General features: G+C 38.7%; 1 protein-coding gene across 9 annotated transcripts in view; it reads right to left on the bottom strand.

Annotated features, from left to right (window-relative positions):
* SMIM14 (small integral membrane protein 14) overlaps positions 1 to 20737 on the bottom strand; it is a 93850-nt gene that overhangs the window by 55526 nt on the left and 17587 nt on the right. For all 9 annotated transcript variants that reach the window (XR_013368794.1, XM_077879121.1, XM_077879091.1 and 6 more), the window contains one exon: positions 669 to 778. Coding sequence is in view for 8 of the 9 variants with exons in the window: in XM_077879121.1 (XP_077735247.1) it covers positions 669 to 778 (110 nt within the window). In the remaining variant the exon portion in view is untranslated. Of the gene's footprint in view, positions 1 to 668; positions 779 to 20737 lie in introns of those variants that run through there.

Genomic DNA, 20737 nt, shown 5'->3' with positions numbered 1-20737 from the left:
GGATTGCGCACTGGGCCAAAGGCAGGCGCTAAACCGCTTCGCCACCCAGGGATCCCAATAATATACTTTTTTAATAATCAAATTTCTTCTTTTCCACATAAAAAGTATAAAGTATAATATATAAAATGTCCTGTATTTAAGATTGTAGAGACTTGGGAGAGTCTTAAAAACCTTATAAATTCAAATCTCACATCAATTCAATGAGACTATCTAAAACCTGTTGTTCAGAAAACTGCCTCTGTCAAATAATTGATTTGGATTTGGAAATGCTTTATATAAAGATTTTTATTGTCATATCATTTGTTGCAGTAGGATCTAAACCATGTCACAACAGGAACTGTGTCTTCATAGCCATTTATCAGGTAAATAAGCTCCATACTATATTCAATAATACAAAACAGAAAAGGCTATACACGTGTTACTTACCTATGATGGTGATATCACCAACATAAATATACCATAAATAAAGACAGCAATCTGTTTTTATCTCTAATAAAAGAATTGCCAGCAAACTTTGACCATTATGACTTCAACCATTGTGGAATTTCAATTATGAAATAATTTTAGTGACAATCAGATGAAAATCCTCCAATAACCAACATTCCCACAGAAATAGGACAGAAAGGGGTACAGTTTAATTCTGAATAGGACTATCCCATTTATCTCACCAGATTGATCAGCCTTCTCATTGCATGTTCATGAGAGCAAACACATTCACAAGGATCAAATCCACCTTCTGCCATGATTGCCCAGCTTGATTTAACTTGACTGTTGAAATCTAGGAGGAAGAAAAAAATATTTTAAGACTACTACTATTCATCATTACTAATTCTCTTGAGCTACGAAAAATTCGTATTATCATACAGATTTATAGTAATTCTCTTAAATTAAGGATACTTCATATTTATTAATGACCTATATTTATGAATTGATTATATAATGTACATAAGACTAAGCTTGTGTCCTCCTTAAAATTCATATTGTTAAAAAGGAGACAGCGGGCCAAAAAAAATAGTCGCTCATGCTAAAACCCACGTCAGCAAGCCAATACTTAATACCCAATCTAGCTGCAGAGTTTTTTAAGATTTTATTTATTTGAGAAAGGAAGCAAGAGAGAGCACAAGCAGGGGGCAGAGGGAGAAGCAGGCTCCCCACTGAGCAGGGAGCTGAGCTCAATCCCAGGACCCTGAGATCTTGACCTGAGCTGAAGGTAGATCTTAACCAACTGAGCTACCCAGGCGCCCCCTAACTGCAGTTTCAACCCCAAGAACTGTAACCTTTAGCCAGTCAACATGGAATTACCTAGTCAGCACTAGTGAGATAATCCATCCAGAGACTCCTTCCATTCCCCTTAGGAAGGTGATGTTGCATAAAACAATGTATTCTTTGCTAATAAGTTCCTTTTTACACTCTCCCTCTGCCTTTTTTTTTTTTTAAGATTTTATTTACATATTTGACAAAGAATGAGACAGAGAAAGCACACTCACAAGCGGGTGGTGCAGTGAGCAGACGGAGAGAAGCAGGCTCTCTACTGAGCAGAGAGACCAATGTGGGGCTCGATCCCAGGACTCTGGGAATATGACCTGAGCCTAAGGCAGATGCTGAACCGTCTAAGCCACCCAGGAGCCCCTCCATTTATGGCTTTAAAAATCGTTCCTTCTGGGCAGCCAGGGTGGCTCAGCGGTTTAGCACCGCCTTCAGCCCAGGGCCTGATCCTGGAGACCCAGGATGGAGTCCCACGTCGGGCTCCCTGCATGGAGCCTGCTTCTCCCTCTGCCTGTGTGTCTACCTCTCTCTCTCTCTCTCATTAATAAATAAATAAATAAAATCTTTTAAAAAAATTTCCTTTTCTACAGCTTGGTAGAGCTCCTTTCTATTTACTAGATGGGATGCTGCCCAAGTCATGAATTGTTGAATAAAGCCAATATGATCTTTACATTTACTGTTTAATTTTTCTTATTTAACAAATTTGGTGAAAGCAACAGGATCAAAGGAGACTTCTGACAGCTTTGGGGACAACAAGAAACACAGGTGTGGGAGCCCATGAACTGCTGAAGTTAGTTCACTTTCTTTCCAGTCATTTCTGAGGGCCATTGGGAACTTCCTGTCAGTTCTGAGCTCTACTCTCTTTCTCTTGAACTCCTAAACTAACTGGCTTTTTAATCCAGGGCTTAGTGGGTCAGCTTCAGCCTGAAGCTGAATCTCTACCTCTTGATTTGGTCCACAATTCCCCAGTTGTTTGGAATTCCTTTCCTCAGTTCCAGTCACAGTACCCAATTACTGGGATTTGGTGGTTTAGTCCTTTCCTCAATTCCAATCCACAGTCTCCACTTACTGGAGTCTGCTGGTTTAATCCATGCTGAGAACTGGTGATGGTATGCAAGGCCATCTCTTGGCCAGTCCACAATAACATCTTTTGGTTGCTGCTGGTATGTTAGGGTGCATGTGTTTGTTTGTCTTATTTTGTGTGCATAAAGGGTTATGGCTAACAGGAATCTCGGGGGGGTGGGGGAAGCCACAAAAATTGGTAGGCAATGGAAGCATTTAAGAGCTATTAGAGAGGTTCAGTGGTTGAACACCTGTCTTTGGCTCAGATCACAATCCCAGGGTCCTGGGATCAAGTCCCACATCAGGCTGCCCACAGGGAGCGTGCTTCTCCCTCCGCCTCTCTTTCTCTGTGTGTCTCTCATGAATAAATACATAAAATCTTATTTAAAAAAAAAAAAAGCTGTTAGAGTGCTCATCACCCAACCCAAAGACTCCTGTATTAAGTGGGTCACAGAACTAGTTAGGTTGACACTAGGTCACCTGGCAACCTCAAGAAAATTTCTGTGCAATGAGGTACACTGTGCAATTCCCAATCCAGAGGCACATCCCTTTTAGGTACTAGGCTCAGCTTTCTAAGAAAACCAAAGTTGGGTAATGGGATCCTTAAACTCTAGAGAGTAAAGCATGCTTCCTTCTGGTACTCCTGCTTATTTTATGCCTAAGAACTATGGTCCAGAAGATACATCGACAAAACCGGCAAAATCTTACTAAGCTTTTTTGGGTCCTGACATCCTGATTTGGTAACCATCAAATTGGCAGCTCCAAAATGTGGCCAGACAAAAATGTGAGTTACACCCCATTTATGGCTAGATATGGCTGCACAGAAAAGGCAGGTTAAATTCTAATTGTGGCTAAGATCCTACCCAATTGCCCTCCAAGAAATTACAACCTAGAATTATAATGGCCATTTCAAGAAATGTTCCAATTAGATAAGATCATTTAATAAACACATTTAAAAGCAAGCCTTCCAAATCAAACAGAATGGGATGCCTATTTTTACTGGTATGCAAGAGACACCAAAAGGCTTCAAAATTCCAAAATAGCCTCATTAAAAGATTTGTTGTAAAAGGCTAGTGAAAAACTAAGACAGAAATGGTACCTAAAAGCAAAAAGCTTTAATCTTTTTAAAAATATTTTATTTATTTATTTATGATAGACACACACGGGGGGGGGGGGGGGCAGGGGGCGGGGGGTGCGCAAAGACACAGGCAGAGGGAGAAACAGGCTCCATGCAGGGAGCTCATGCAGGGAGTCCAACGTGGAACTTGATCCCTGTCTCCAGGATCATGCCCTGGGCCAAAAGCAGGCACTAAACCACTGAGCCACCCAGGGATCCCCTAATTCTTACTGCTTCCTTCTATCTTCCTTTATTTGAGGACTCATTCTAGTACTACTGTCTGAGCCTCCTTTATGGACTGTAAACCAAGTTAATGACCTTATAGACACCACTCCCATATCTGACCCAAAGGAGGGCTCCTCCCAAATGGGACTCTAAGATTTTCTGGTAAACTGCTACACTATTCTCTTAAATAGCCAAGGGAAAACTAACATTAAAAATAAAAAAATCTTGCCAAATTCCTGTAAGAAACAGAGCTACAGATGGGATCCCAGGAAAACTGGTAAAGTGGGCTAAGGAAAAAAATTCTTACCAGAGAGTCAGCTCTCCCAGATCTGTCTGTAAGACCCAGTAAAGACACAAAAATAAGTTCTTTTGCATTTTCCCTGGGGATCCCTCTGACGCCCAAGGGGCGGGGGGGTTATCGGATATGGCAGAAATGCTTGCAGTTTGTCCCAGGTGAAAACTGACAAGATACCTAAAAGAATCTTTAAGTAGTTCTGTGACTGGAGATTGGTCAGACTGAGAGCTGATATTCAGAGCCTGGTAAGAGTATTTTTTTTAGGACTCCTCCCATAAGCTAAAATGAAAGTAAGTCTCCAGAAGGAAAGAAAAAAATCACCTGAAGCCTTTGTAAAAGTATTTACTAGGGGGGGGAGAAAAAAGAAGAATGTAATTAGATGGGTGGATCAACCTATGATTTCATTCAAATTGCAACCGAATTCTTTGAGGAATTTAGAGCAACTGTCTACATCTTACAAATCTTGGCAAAATTTGAAATGCAACTCCAGAGGCAATTCAAAGTTTACCTAATTCCTTTTATTACCAATTCCAAAATTTCCCCTATTATTTCAAAAGGCTTATAAATATTGACCATAGGAAACCAAAGTCCTGGGAGGAATTTGCATTCTTCCTCTGTGCCTTTGATATTAAATAGTAACTCTTATCTAGACCATCCCAATTCCTTTTTTTTTTTTTTTTTTTATTTTATTTATGATAGTCACAGAGAGAGAGAGAGAGAGAGGCAGAGACACAGGCAGAGGGAGAAGCAGGCTCCATGCACCGGGAGCCCGAAGTGGGATTCGATCCAGGGTCTCCAGGATCGCGCCCTGGGCCAAAGGCAGGCGCCAAACCGCTGTGCCACCCAGGGATCCCTAGACCATACCAATTCCTAAGACTGAAAATAAAAGGGGGTGGGGGGACACTTTTTAAAATTCAAATTGCAAACAAAGCTCTCTAGCCCAAACTCTAAGCAGAGAGCCTCCTTAAGATTTCCTGTCTCTACAAATATAAATCCTTTTTAAAAAATTTCTTTAGTAATCTCTACACCCAATATGGGGTTGGAACTCACAACCCTATGCTCCTCCTACTGAGCCAGCCAGGTGCCTCAACAAATACAAATCTTAAAAATCTTCTCTATGGGGCACGTGGGTGGCTCAGTTGGTAAAGCATGCATCTCTTGATCTCTGGTTGTGAGCTCAAGCCCCATATTTGGCATAGAGCTCACTTTAAAAAGAATTCTGTTGGGATTCCTGGGTGGCGCAGCAGTTTAGCGCCTGCCTTTGGCCCAGGGCCCGATCCTCGAGACCCGGGATCGAATCCCACCATCGGGCTCCCGGTGCATGGAGCCTGCTTCTCCTTCTGCCTATGTCTTTGCCCCCCCCACATCATAAATAAAAAAATTTAAAAAAAATCAAAAAAGAATGGTTTAACGGTCTTAAAAATAAGTGCTTGTTAAGTATTTGTAAATCTCAGAAATAAAACAGAAATGAATCCAAACATGATCTAGGATAATTTTTCAGTATAAAAGCTAGCTTAAGTATGTTGGTTTAATTAAAACAGACATATCTTTTAGGTTATCATATTAAATATAAAACTTTTATTCTACCTGGGTTTACTAATCAAATAAATTCATTTGATCTCTCACAAAATCTGACAGCCAAAAAAAAAAAAAAAAGCTTGGGGGTGATGGATGACTCTGTCTAATGGCTTGTGTGTATAATCTAAACATGATTGTTAAAAACAAAAAGACGTTATGTAGAATAAAAAGTTGTAGGGTAAACTTTAGTTTCCTCCAAACCTTTTTGATAACCTGAAACCGTGAAGTTTTGTTAATTTAGATAATGATTTAAGTTAAATTCATTTAATATCCAGATCGTTTCCAAATAAGATAAAATATTAAAACACTAATTATTGAACACAGGCTTATCGATTTTTGGCTTCCTTTTACAGAAGAACTAAAGATACTTGGGAAAAGTACGTTTCTAGAAATTACATAAAGTATTTAAAGTCTGCCAAGCCACAGATGCTAATGCAATGACAGTTCACCACTGTTTACTTTCACGAGAAATTAAGGTTTCTAGAGCTGAAAGACTTTAACATATGTAATTAAGCTCTAGGAAATAAGGGAAACATCTCCCTATGCAAGGAAACCAGGAAGTGTGTTTTTGGTAAAAAAAAAAAAAAAAAAAAAAAAAGGCATGTAGATTGGTACTGGATCCTAAATTCTAGGTTCCCTCAAATATCTGGCTAAAACATACCATGCTACTGTTACTAGTTTTCTCCCACTCTCCTGATTTGGAATCACTAAGAACAAAGACTACCTTCAAATCTCCTTGGAAGGGACTATACTAGGTCCTCCTCACTATCCAGATAGAAACTTGAACCCTGGATACACATCTCACAGCTGACAAAAACTGCACCTGACATCTGGGCCTATGCAAACACTGGAGACCTCCAAATCAAGCTGATTAGGAAGATTAGCTGACATCGAGGTGCTTCCTCCCAAACACTGGATTAACACTCATACTTAACATGAAACCCTTCTTCCCTTTCTCTTCTTTACTGTGGTACTGGGTTGGAAACATAATACCATCATCCATATTTCCCAGGCCACTGCCAAGTGGGGTAACCTCTGGAATTTAAAACAGCTTTTTTAGGGGTGCCTGGGTGGCTCATTGTTGAATGTCTGCCTTAGGCTCCAGTTGTGATCTCGGGGTCCTGGGATTAAGTCCCACATGGGGCTCCCAGTAGGGAGCCTGCTTCTCCCGCTGCCTGTCTCTGCCTCTCATGAATAGATAATAAAAACCTTAAAAAAAAAAAATCTTTTTTATTTCAAGCTAAAAAGAAAACCTAACTGACCTGTGCCTTGAATGAACAAACACAGTCATCCCTGTGAATTAATCTAGTAACAGTACTACCTTAATGGGAATGGTTTGTGCCTGGACAAGGTTTGTCTTTGTCTATGGTGGTCATCATTATCCTGGGGGCCTGCAAATGACTAGAGCGCTGGTACACAGCCAGGCAGTGCCTCTTTGGTTATCTCAGTGTGCCCCTAACTGCTATACTTCATTGATCAATTCCCCTGAATTTACAGAGCCAAGTTAGAAAAAAACCCACCAGGAGGCTTTCATGATTCAAGATTCAGTTTCTTTGGTGGGGCCCTACTTCCACAGTCAGGAGTAAGTCTAAATGAGGCTACAATTAGAAACCTCTCCTTTACTCTTAAAAGTATTGCAAAATCCACAATAGCTGTCCATCAGAAGTTCTTTTTTATTTATTTTAGATTTTATTTATTTATCCATGAGAGACACAGAGAGAAAAAGGCAGAGATATGGGCAGGAGAAGCAGGCTCCCTGCAGGGAAATCCCCGGACTCTAGGATCACACCCTGAGCTGAAGGCAAATGCTCAACTGCTGAGCCAAAGGTGTTACCCAACAGAAGGTCTTAAGGCTGACTGGCCACAGTTGCTTTTTTTTACCCCCCACAGCTTTTTTTTTTTTTTAAATAATAGAATGGCCCTTATTTATCTTTTAGCTAAGCAAGGAAGTGTGTGCATGCTGTGACCACCACTACCTGCTGCACCTTGATTAACATTTCTGGGAAAATTGAAACTCAGTTACATAAGATCACTAGGCAAGCCACTTGGCTTTAAACCTTGCCCTCCTTCAGCAGGGTCTTTCTCTGAGTTATTTGATTTTGATGGTTTCAGTCTTGGGAACCACAGCTTTAAAGCGTATTCTAAACATTGGGAAATCATCCTGAATCTAATAATCATAATAATCTCCCTGGCGCCTTGTATTTTTTCAAAAGCTTTACCTGAATGTTCCTAGCTGCTAACCACCATGCAAATGATCTAAGATGAGAACATCAGAAAAAGAACAAAGAGGAGTGCCTGGCTGGCTCACTCAGAAGACGCTTGCAACTCTTGTCTCAGGATCATGATTTCGAACCCTGTGTTGGGTGTAGAGATTGCTTAAATAAAAAAAAGAAAAAAAAAAAAAGGAACAAAGAGAATGACTGACTTAAAAATTGTGAATCCCATGTGCCTGGAGGCTCAGCTGGTAATGCGTGTGACTCTTGATCTTGAGGTTGTGAGTTCAAGCCCCATGTTGGATGTAGAGAGTACCTGAAAATAAAATCTGAAGCAGGCTCCCTGTTGAGGTTCCTAGGATAATGACCTAGGATAATAACCTGATGTGAAGGGAGATGCTTAACTGACTGAGCCACCCAAGCACCCCAAAAATAAAATCTTTTAAAAAATACTGTGAACCTCAAGTTGTGGCCTATCACAGAGATTAAACAAAAAGAAAAAAAATGTCACAACCTGTGAATATCCCAAACAAAAAACAGAAGACGAGATCCTCAGAGCTAAAAGTGGCACTAATGCTTTAAGTTTTGATCACACCTCTCAGTTAAGCTGCAAGTCTCATCAAAAGAGGTGAATTGTTAAAAAGGAGACAGCAAACCAAAATGGAGTCACTTGTGCTAAACCACACACCAACAAACCAAGACTTACTATACAACCTAACTGAAGTTTTGACTTCCCAGGAATACAACCTTTAACCAGTCAACATGGAATTACCTAGTCAGCACTAGTGAGATAATCTTCCTGATAAACCCTACTATTCCCTTTAGGAATGTGCTCTTGCCTGAAACAATGCATTCTTTTGCTAATCATTTCCCTTTCTGTCTTTAAAAATCTTTCTTTTTCTATACTTCAGCAGAGCTCCTTTCTATTTGCTACACAGGATGCTGTCTAATTCATGAACTGTTGGATAAAACTAATTTTATTTTTGAATTTACTCAGTTGAGGGGTGCCTGGCTGGCTCAGTCAGTGAAGCATGCAGCTTTTGATCTCAGAGTTATAAGTTCGAGCTTACACGGTGTATAGAGATCACTTAAAAAAAATCTTGGGGGACTGGGTGGCTCAGCAGTTAAGCGCCTGCCTTTGGCTCAGGTCTTGATCGCAGAGTCCTGGGATAGAGCCCCACATTGGGCTCCCTGCTCAGTGAGGAGTCTGCTTTTCCTTCTCCCTCTCTTCTCAACTTGTGCTCTTACTCTCTCAAATGAATAAAATCTTTAAAAAAATAAAAATCTAAAAATAAATAAATCTACTCAGTTGAATTTTTGTTATTTAACAATATGTTGAAGCCTTAACCCCCAATTTGATGGTATTTGAAGGTAGGGCCTTTGGGAAGTAATTAGGTCATGAGAGTGGATTTTATTTTATTTTTTATTTTATTTTATTTTTTTTTTTAAAGATTTTATTTATTTATTCATAGAGACACAGAGAGAGAGAGGCAGAGACAGGCAGAGGGAGAAGCAGGCTCCATGCAGGGAGCCCAACGTGGGACTCGATCCCGGGTCTCCAGGATCACGCCCTGGGCTGCAGGCGGCGCCAAACCGCTGCGCCACTGGGGCTGCCCGAGAGTGGATTTTATAAATGGAATAAATGTCCTTAAAGAAGAGACATGAGAGATGATCTCTTTCTGTACCATGTGAAGATACAGCAAGAAGGCATCCATCTACAAATTCGGAAAAGGGCCCTCATCAGACACTGCCAGCACCTTGATCATGGACCTACCAGAGTCCAGAACTATGACAAATCAATGTCTCTGGTATTTTGTTGTAACAGCCTAAACTAATGAAAAGAACTGGGGATCCCTGGGTGGCTCAGCGGTTTAGCGCCTGCCTTCGGCCCAGGGCGCGATCCTGGAGTCCCCGGATCGAGTCCCACATCGGGCTCCCTGCATGGAGCCTGCTTCTCCCTCTGCCTGTGTCTCTGCCCCTCTCTCTCTCTCTGTACTCTCATGAACAAATAAATAAAATCTTAAAAAAAAAATTTTTTTTTAAAAAGAAGAAAAGAACTCTGCAGTCTTCATCCTACCAAGAAAGCCCTCTGAAATAAAAAAGACAAAGTTATCTAAAAATGATACCAATGTTGAGTGGTGCATGAAGTAACTTAACAATAGCCAGAAAATAACTGGGAAGATTTTGAAAAATAAGAGTAACAAGTGAGAAGCTAAGATGGAATACAACTGATACTTAAGATGGAAAAAAGAGATCAATGAAACAATTCATAAATTAGCTTAAAGGAACTTCATTCATTCAAAAACTAATTAGGCATTAGAAATATAAAAATGGGCAAAAACGGATACAGTCCTTCCCTAACAGTGTTCACATTCTAATGGTTAAGACAAATATTAACCTAAGTATTTTTTAAATTATAAATACAAATTTGTAAATGCTATAAAAGAGAAATGGACCAAAAAACTGAATACATAAGCCACAAAATAAGAGAAAATATTTGCATATATCTGATAAGCTGAATATCCAGAATATATGAAGAACGTAACACAAGAAAAAAATAATCCATTTTAAAATGGGCAAAGGACTTGAACAGACATTTCTCTAAAGATACACAAATGAAAAAAAAAAAAAACAAAAACAAAAAACAAAAAAAAACAAAAACAAAAAAAGATACACAAATGACCAATAAGCATATGAAAAAATGCTCAATGTCATTAATCATTAGGGAAATAAAAATCAAAACCATGAGATGCCACTTCATACCTACCAGGATGACTGTAATAAAAAAAATTAAAATAAGTGATGTGAAGAAATTAGAACACTTCTATATTGCCGGTAGAAACATAAAACGGTGTAGTCTCTCTAGAAAACAGTTTGGTAGTTCCTCAAAAAGTTAAACAAAGAATTATCAATAACCCAGGGCTGAAACCTCAGTCGACTGAGTGTCTGACTCTCCATCTCGGCTCAGGTCATGATCTCAGGCTTGATCTCAAGCCCAAGTTATGCTCTGCACTCAGCAGAAATCTTGCTTGTCCCTTTCCTTCTGCTCCTCCCCCACCAGCCCCAGGTCACATTTGCACTCTATCTCTAAAATGAACAGATAAAATCTTAAAAAAAAAAAAAAAAAAAAAAAGATTTTTCAATGACCCAGCAATTCCAATTCTAGATATATACCCCAAAGATTTGAAAATGGACTCAAACAGATATTTATATACTATTACAACAGCATTATTCATGATAGCCAAAAGAAATAACCCACTTGGCCACCATCTGATAAATGGATAAACAAAATGTGGTATATGCATGCAATGGAATACTATTCAGCCATAAAAAGGAATGTAGTTCTGACACATGGATTATGCCATGAAAACATTATGCTAAGTGAAATAAGCCAGACACAAAAGGACAGATACTGTATGATTCCACTTACATGAAATATCTAGAATAAGAAAATTCATACAGACAGAAAGCAGAACAGTGGTTTCCAGGGGCTGAGGCAGAAGTGAATAGAGAGTCATTGCTTAAAGAATACAGAATTTCTGTTTGGGGTGATAAAGTTTTAGAAATGCACAGTAGTAGTAATTGTACAATATCATGAAGGTAATTAGTGCAACTGAATTATAACCTTGAAAGAATGGTTAAAATAGCAAAATTTGTTATACATATTTTATATTTTGCCAAATTTTTTTTTTTTAAATTCTGGTTGTCCAGGACTAGAGGGTTTGGGGAGAAATGGGGACTGACTACTAACTGGTACCTGTTTTCTTTCGGGATTAAAAAAATGACCTAAAATTGATTATGGTGATGGTCACACAACTCCATGACTATACTAAAAACCACTGCATTTTACACTTTAAATGATGCATCATATGGCATGTGAGTTGCATCTCAAAAAAAGCTGTCATTAAAGAAAAAAAAAAGGAGGGGCACCTGGCTGACTCAGTTGGAAGAACGTGTGACTTGATCTCAGGGTCTTGAGTTCGAGCCCCATGTTGGAAGTAGAGATTAAATAAATATACAAAAAAGAAAAGAGAGAGAGAGCACATACAGGTTCTAAACTTAGCTAGGAAAAAAAAATAAAATAAAATAAAAATAAACTTAGCTAGGAAGTCAGAGAAGATTTTATCAAGAAGTTAATTTTGAGTTGAAAGTGAAAGGATGTACTGGAACACAACAGGGCAAGACAGAAGTAGAGGTATGAAGATTGGGGTCTAGAGGGCATTCCAGACACAAAAGGAAAAATAGGGTAAAGCCCCTGGCACGAATGTGCTGGAATCCAGAGAACAAGAGTAGTCTGAAAGGAGACCAGGGAGGTCAAGGGTATAGATTACACTGGGTGTCTTCTAGGCTATGTTCAAGATTAGGTCTTCATCCAAATAGTAATGTGAAGCCCATAAAGGGCATGTTCTGAAAAGATCACCTTGGCTGTATTATGGAAAACTGATATAAGGGAAGCTAGTCAATATAGGAAGCCTAAACAAAATGCTCTTTCAATAGGTCAGAGATAATGATGTCCTTTCTAGAATTATCTAGGTTTGATGACAGCATATTAAATCACAGGGGGCGGAGATCGACAAATTATTCCATAAATGATGAAGGGCACAGCTGGTTCTCCACCCTCATTCCTTAAACCAAAATAAATTCTAGACGTGTTACTGATTTAACTTCTTAAAATAAGGCCACACATAGAAACAGCAACTAAAGCAACTAGAGCAATGGATTAGAATATCCACAACTGACCCATGATTTTTAAGGGGAATTTAGAATATGACAAAGGTGCCACTTTCAACCATCAACTATTTAATAAATGGTAAGATAACTTTTTTTTTACTGTTTTTTTTTTTAATTGAAGTATGATGCATATATAAAAGATTGGAAAAATATACATCCAACTTAGTAAGTGGTTAGCTATAGGGAAAAGAATATAATCTTCAAACAGACTTTCACTTTGTTAATTTTTAAATACTTCTTACAATGAATGTGTGTGCATTAATATATTAAGACTTTCAAAACACAGAAGTTTAATTTTTTAAAGTCACAAATATTTAACAAGAAGACAACTGGAATACTTGCATAACAACATAAATCCAAGACACTATACAGGATCAATAAGTTTGACAGCCAAAAATTATGAAAGTTTTTACACACCAAAAATATACTGTGAAATAAAAAGACAAAGAACTTGGAAAAACACTTGCAACATATATCTGGTTAATTTTCTTAATTTATAGTGAACTCTGAAAAGTCAATATAGAAATGGCAATCTTACAAAAAAAAAAAAGCAAAGATCATGTTCATAGGAAAATACAGAGCCAATAAACAAAAAAATAAAAGAGGTGCAAATTATCCCTTTCATCTATCCGAAGATTGGTAAAAATTAATTTATCTAGTCAACTTGCATATCCATATCCAAATAAGCATACAATGCTATTATATAAGGATGTTCAGTGTTTATGAGAGCAAAAAAATGTGTATCCTTCATCACTATAGTTCTGATTAAATAAATAATAGTATGAGTTCATGAAGTCCTCCACAGCTGTTGAAAATGAGGCATGGGGCACCTGGGAGGCTTCATCAGTTAAGCATCTGACTTCTGCTCAGGTCATGGTCTCAGGGTCCTAGGATGGAAACTCGCAGCTGGCTCCAGAGCTCAACGGGAAGTCAGTTTGTCCTCACTCTTCCTCTCCCCCTGCTCATGCTCTTTTTCTCTCTCTCAAATAAACAAATAAAATCTTAAAAAAAAAAAAAAAAGAACAAGGCAGATTTCTTTGTAATGATTTGGGGAAATATCCAAGATAGACGGAGGTGAAAGCAAGTTGCAGAACAGTCGGGGCAAACCTACTTCCCACCTAGTTAGTACCTTCTGAGATCTGTATGCCTGAGTTAAGGGGAGGTGGGAACTGGAAGGGGAAACAGAAGTTGCAGGCCATCTAAGCTGGAGAGCCTAACTCTCCAGAAGGCAGGAAATTCCAAATATGAACTCTACTGTTTTGTGCGAGCCCCATTTAAAAAAAAAAAAAAATCATTAGGGACACCTGGGTGGCTCAGTGAACATCTGCCTTCAGCTCAGGAAGTGATCCCAGAGTTGCAGGATGGAGTCCCACTTCAGTCTCCCTGCAGGGAGCCTGTTTCTCTCTGTGTGTGTCTCATGAATAAATAAAATCTTAAAAATGATTAGCTTTCATGTCAGAGAACTTACTGTACATATCCAACACAGAACACTCTGAAAGTAAATATATCCCACCTTTATGGGCAGATAAGGGACACTTGGATGGCTCAGCGGTTGAGCGTCTGCCTCAGGTGTGATCTAGGTCTGGGGATCGAGTCCCATACTGGACTCCCTGTGGGGAGCCTGCTTCTCCTTCTGCCTATGTCTCTGCCTCTCTGTCTCTTATGAATAAATAAGATCTTTATAGGCAGATAAAATTCACTCTTGAAAGCCTATTTCTCACCTGTCTTTTCAAATCCACACACAAATGTCCACTTACAAATACTGGTCCTCCCTCTCTTCTTCCCTCCCTCCTTTCTTTCCTATCTGTGCCTCCCCAGGCAAAAAAAAATGTCAGTTGAAATGAAAAGGTATAAGATTTTTTTAATGAAATTTAAATACTAAAAGGCCTAATAGCTACCCAGTTCTGTAACCTCTGAACACAGAAGTGCTAACAATTTGCCTTTTATAACTAAAGGGAGACCTGTTTCTATCACCTATAAAAATTGTAAAACAGCTCTTAATCCATTTGATAAACAAAACTGGATTCCACCAATACCACCAGTACCTCCCACCTCCAAAAAGCCCAGCTTCTTGAGGGCAGGAACCTGTATTAGTCATCACTGTCTCCAAATACCTCCTTCACTGCTTAAGCCACAGCAATGAATAAATATTTGCTGAATCTCTGACGTTTATTTTCTCTGCATCTACATATGCCAGAAGCATGCAAATCAACAAGAATTTAAAGTATATGGTAGTATTAATTAGCCTCCAGTAAAATGAGAAAAATGTATTTATAAATAGGACATTCCTCAATAGTGCTATGCATCTGTGGAGATTTCTTAACATAAATGAGCTGTTTTAAGTACTCCTCAGTTTTCACTTAGTAGTTTCCACTTTAAGATTACTTGTTTCGGGGATGCCTGGGTGGCTCAGGGGTTGAGCATCTGCCTTTGGCCCACGATGTGATCCTGGGATGCTAGATCATCAACTCCCACATCTGGCTCCTTGCAGGGAGCCTGCTTCTCCCTCTACCTATGTCTGTCTCTCTCTGCCTCTCATGAATAAATAAATAAAATATTTTTAAAAAAATAAGATTCCTTATTTTTCTGAAAACACAATGGAAAGAGTTCTCTCTTGGCTAGGATCTCAGAACAATTGTCAATGCACACCAGCAGCTAAGCACTAGAGCAAAAAACTTAACTAATCCCATCTCACATTTAAATCTCTTGTGTCCAGGGATCCCTGGGTGGCGCAGTGGTTTAGCGCCTGCCTTTGGCCCAGGGCGCGATCCTGGAGACCCGGGATCGAATCCCACGTCAGGCTCCCGGTGCATGGAGCCTGCTTCTCCCTCTGCCTGTGTCTCTGCCTCTCTCTCTCTCTCTCTGTGACTATCATAAATAAATAAAAATTAAAAAAAAAAATTTTAAATCTCTTGTGTCCAGAGACATTAAGAAGCTGCTGTATCGTGGGCAAGACAGAATTGGGTTACTGAATCAGAATTCTGGTATATCAGAATTTATTTGGGTTGTTTTACAAATACCTAGAATTTATTTTAGGGTACAGGAGGGTATTTTACAAATACTTAAGGGTATTAAAACAATGGCTCTGATGTCCTTCTCTTAAATAACATGTCCCTAATGCAAGAGATCTATCTATGCTAAATTCCAAAGTCATAGACTTGACTCATGAAGACAACCAGCTTTATTGCAATGCCTAAGTCATGAAAATATGAATACATTGAAAAAATTCAAATCCAAAATAATCCAGAGGAGGAAGGAATTAAATGTGGGCTTAGATAAACATAGATGAAATAAAACAGGCCATTTGTTGACAATTATTGAAGTTGGGTGACAGCTTCTACAGAGTTCCTATACAATTCTACTTTTTCATATTTTCAAATTTTTAATAAGCATATAACTTTTACATCAGTACTTTCCTATTACAATTAATATTTGCAACAGCAATCTGACTGCAGGCATAAGTTAACCAACAATTTATAGGTTGCTTTTTATGCCGCATAAAGGACAAAACAAGTGCATACATCTAAAGCTCTCAAACAGGGGAGTCGGGGAAAAAAAAAAAAAAAAAAAAAAAAAAAAAAAAAAAAAAAAAAAAAAAAAAAAAATAAAGCTCTCAAACAACTCAACTCCTATCATAGAAAAGAAGTGAAAGGAAACACTCTGAATGTTGGGAGGGCAAATGCAATTCCCTCAGATCCAAGTAATTTCCTCCTTCCACTGCAACTAGCAGACATTTCCTAGTAGAGTTCAGCAGTAATAAGTCAGTTGAGTCATCCTGTTTCTAGATGCTTAGGGAACTTTCCAGGGCTGTTAAACAGTTTATTATCTGCTGTTAGAACCTTTAACACTCCAGTTCATGCTGTGTGGGTTTAATTTACCTGATCTCACCTCAGGGGAGCCAAATTTATTTATTTATTTTTAATTGAAGTTCGAGCAGGGAGCCAAATTTAATTGTCTACTTATAACTCTGGAAAAGGCGAAAAAGTAGATAGTGTGGTCTCATACCTCTATTTTCTAGAATTATGCCATGGAATTACATGCTTGTATATAGGATTGATTCCTTAGGGAGTAAACTTCTTAAAAGTGGTTTGTTTTTTTAAGATTTTATTTATTTATGAGAGACACACAGAGAGAGAGGTAGAGACACAGGCAGAGCGAGAAGCCGGCTCCATGCAGGGAGCCCGATGTGGGACTTGATCTCAGGACTCCAGGATCACGCCCTGGGCTGAAGGCAGACGCTCAACTGCTGAGCCACCCAGGCGTCCCATTAAAAGTGGTTCTTAATGATGCTAAACACTCTTTGTAGCAAATCATAAAACCGTAAAGTTATCAGTGTTACTTATTTTTATCAGACCACGCGGTATCAGTGGTATCCCCAGAAGTATACAAAGTAAAATGGAAAATGTCAACTTTTCCATTCCTCCCTCCCCAACTCTCCTCCCCAACCTCCTCCCCAGAGGTACCACTGCTGATAGTCTGGTGTGAATACCCAAGGTCTTTTCATATATATTTATACTCTTATAAATATGTATACACATTAATCATTTTGGTGGATCTTAAAGATACACATTCTGCCAACTTGCCGTTTTGTAGCATAAAAAGCCTTCGCACGTGTCAATACATAAAAAGCTCTACTTCAATTGTTTTTTATTATTTTTTAATTTTATTTATTGGGATTTCATTTATTTTTTAAAGATTTTTATTTATTTATTTATTTACTTGAGAGAGAGAGAGAGAGAAAGGAGCACATGAACAGGGAGCAGCAGGGGCAGGAGAGAGAAACTCCCAGCTGAGCCGGGAGCCTGACCTGGGGCTCAATCCCAGGACCCTGAGATCAGGACCTGAAACAAAGGCAGACCTTTAACCAACTGAGCCACCCAGGCGCCCCTACTTCATTCTTTTTAAAGTCTACACAATACTCCAAAAACATGAACACACAATTTTAGCATTCCTTTAGTAGAGATTACATAGGGACTTGCCAATGTTTTTTTAAGCAAACTCTACCCCCATCGTGGTGCTCAAACACATGACCCTGAAATCAAGAGCTGCATGCTCTACTGACTGAGCCAGCCAGTCACCCATGGAACTTTACAATTTTTTAAATAAATATAACATAGCAACAAACATCTTTGTGCTTATATTTTTATGGGGCGGAGTACAAAAAACATTACATCTCTAGACCTAAGGTCTTACACAAAGAGCTTTTGCCAATTCTAATGCTATCAAAAGTAGTACATGTTACTAATTGTGTGACTGATAGTACAATAACACAGATACACTCAAAAAGATTTGTGCCAGAATGTCAGACCCCAAAAATATATCTCATTGTTATTTCCTAATTCCAATAAGGCTGTATATCTTTTCAAGTTTATTGGCATTTATATTTCTTTTTCAAACTTGTCTTACTGATGTTAGTTCTTTATAGCTTCTTTTTATTTATTATAGCTTTTTATTTGGTATTAAACCACTGTTGTATCATAGTAAGATTGGTAACTTTTTATTTTTTAAAGATTTTATTTATTTATTCATGAGAGTCACAGAAAGAGAGGCAGAGACAAAGGCAAAGGGAGAAGCAGGCTCCTCGCAGGGAGCCCAATGTGGGACTCAATCTGCAGACCCAGGGATCACATCCTGAGCCAAAGGCAGATGCTCAACTGCTGAGCCACCCAGGCGTCCCAGATTGAGAACTTTTTATAGGTTATTTGCTTCTCTTCCTTCTAGCTGGCTCCAAAGCCAGATTCACAAGGGTCTATTTTTACATATTTTTCTATTTAAATATTTATCTATCTTCTCAGACTATTAGCCAAAGAGTTAATAAAATTACAAATCATAAAAAACAGATCTAAAATCCTAAGACAGTCATTGAAAATAACATCCAATGACAATATGAAATAATATTTGGAAAGTATTTTACTTTTCTTTAATATTTTAACTAACACTGATTTCTTCCAGGAATATGCTGACAGAACTGAAGGGTAACAATAAACTCTAGATTTTTTTTTTTTTTGATAATTTACTTAAGCTCTTTCATTTTGGAGCTATTTTTTGTTACTATAGAGGTTAAGGACTCCCATTAAGGAAAAAAATGTCTTCCAAGCCATTAAAGATTTAGGGAGAAAAGCATTTCTACGTTAGTATGTGTATATGAGTTCACTTTGGTTCCTCTTACAGAAGAAAATATTTGGTTTGGTTAGATCCTTTTAAGAACCTATAATATTCGGGACGCCTGGATGGCTCAGCGTTGAGATTCTGCCTTAGGCTCAGGGTGTGACCCTGAAGTCTGGGGATAGAGTCCCACATCAGACGCCCTGCGGGGGACCTGCTTTCCCTCTGCCAGGGTCTCTGCCTCTGTGCCTTTCATGAATAAATAAATAAAATCTTTAAAAAACAAAACCAAAAACCTATAATATTCGAAATGCCTTTAATTCGAAAAGCCTTTAAAAGAGAAAACTTGGAACGCCTGGGTGGCTCAGTGGTTGAGTGCCTGCCTTCAGCCCAGGGTGTGATCCTGGAGTCTGGGGATTGAGTCCAACATCTGGCTCCCTGCACGGAGCCTGCTTCTCTCTACCTGTGTCTCTGCCTCTGTGTGTCTCTCATGAATAAATAAACAAAATCTTAAAAAAAAAAAAAAAGGAGAGAGAACTTTACAAATGCCTAGGGGTAAAAAAAAAAAAAATCCCAAAATATAATGTTAACATAGGTTTGAAGGTTATAAAAGTCATTTTTAAATGAGTGATTTTTTTAACACATGGCAAAACAGTAAATATTCAAAAGTGCTTTTAATAAAAAATGCTTGGGAGACTCAGTCATTTTTTTTTAAGATTTTATTTATTCATGAGAGACACAGAGAGAGAAAGAGAGAGGCAGAGACAGCCAGAGGGAGAAACAGGCCCCATGCAGGAAGCCTGACGTGGGAATCGATCCAGGGTCTCCAGGATCACGCCCTGGGCCGAAGGCAGGCACTAAACCACTGAGCCACCGGGCTGCCCTCAGTCATGAATTTTTAAAGGAAATAATCCAGTCATATGCTAAATTAACCTACAATAGTTCTCACATTAATTTGGAATGGAACTACCATTACATGACCTTTACCTATAAATGGCCTTAAACTGTTTACTTCTTGCTTCACCAACGGATAGCAAATTTCCTACAAGTAGGTAAATATAACAGAAACAGGAAAATAAAAATAAAAAAACAGCAAGACCGAGAAAGATGTCATGAAATCTGAATAAAAGACAAAAAAACAAACAAACAAAAAAGACAAAAACCCTGGGGCACCTGGGTGGCGCAGCCACTTAAGCGTCAGTCTTTAGCTCAGGTCATCATCCCAGGTTTCTGGGATCAAGCCCCTCAAAAGGGCTCCCTGCTCTATGCGGAATCTGCTTCTCCCTCTCCGTCTGCTGCTCCCCCTGCTTGTGCTCTCTGTCAAATAAATAAATAAACAAATAAATAAAATATTTAATTTAAAAAAGACAAAACTGTGAGGATCATTAAAAATTAAGGACTAGTAAGCAAAATGATAGATAAATCTCTAAAGTCTCTAAGAGACAAAAGAGTTAAAATAGCCAAGAGTCTCAAAATTTTTTGAATAGGTAAAGCCCAAGAGAAAAGATAATTCCTAAATGAGTCACTATAGCTAATTAACAAACATAAAAAAGTCACCCTGGGGGGCACCTGGCTGCCTCAGTCCGTAGAGCATGTGACTCTTGATCTTGAGTTCAAGTCCCAAACTGGAGATAGAGTTTACTTAAAAAAAAAATTTTTTTAATTAAAAAAAAATAGGGCACCTGGGTGGCTCAATGGTTGAGCGTCTGCCTCTGGCTCAGGTTGTGATCCTGAGGTCCTGGGATTGAGTCTCATGTCAAGCTTCACACAGGGAGCCTGCCTCTCCCTCTGTGTCTCTCGTGAATAAATAAATTTTTTTTTTACGATTTTATTTATTTATTCATGAGAGACATAGAGAGAAAAAGAGGCAGAGACATAGAGGGGGAAGCAGGCTCCTCGCAGGGAGCCCAATGTGGGACTCGATGCCGAGCCTCCAGGGTCATGCCCTGCACCAAAGGTGGCACTAAACCGCTGAGCCACCTGGGCTGCCCGATAAATAAAATCTTTAAAAAATAAAAAAGTAAAGGTCACCTTAACTAAGTCATTGAATACATGCAAATTAATGTGAACTTTCACTTAAACAGAACACAGAAAGTACAATAGTACAATGAAAGTTTACTCATACACTGCTAGTCCTGTAGTTAA

This window comes from Canis aureus, chromosome 2 (genome assembly GCF_053574225.1).
Source record: "Canis aureus isolate CA01 chromosome 2, VMU_Caureus_v.1.0, whole genome shotgun sequence".
Taxonomy (NCBI): domain Eukaryota; kingdom Metazoa; phylum Chordata; class Mammalia; order Carnivora; family Canidae; genus Canis; species Canis aureus.
Note: the sequence above shows the minus strand (reverse complement) of the source record. Positions and strands in the feature narration are given on the sequence as shown.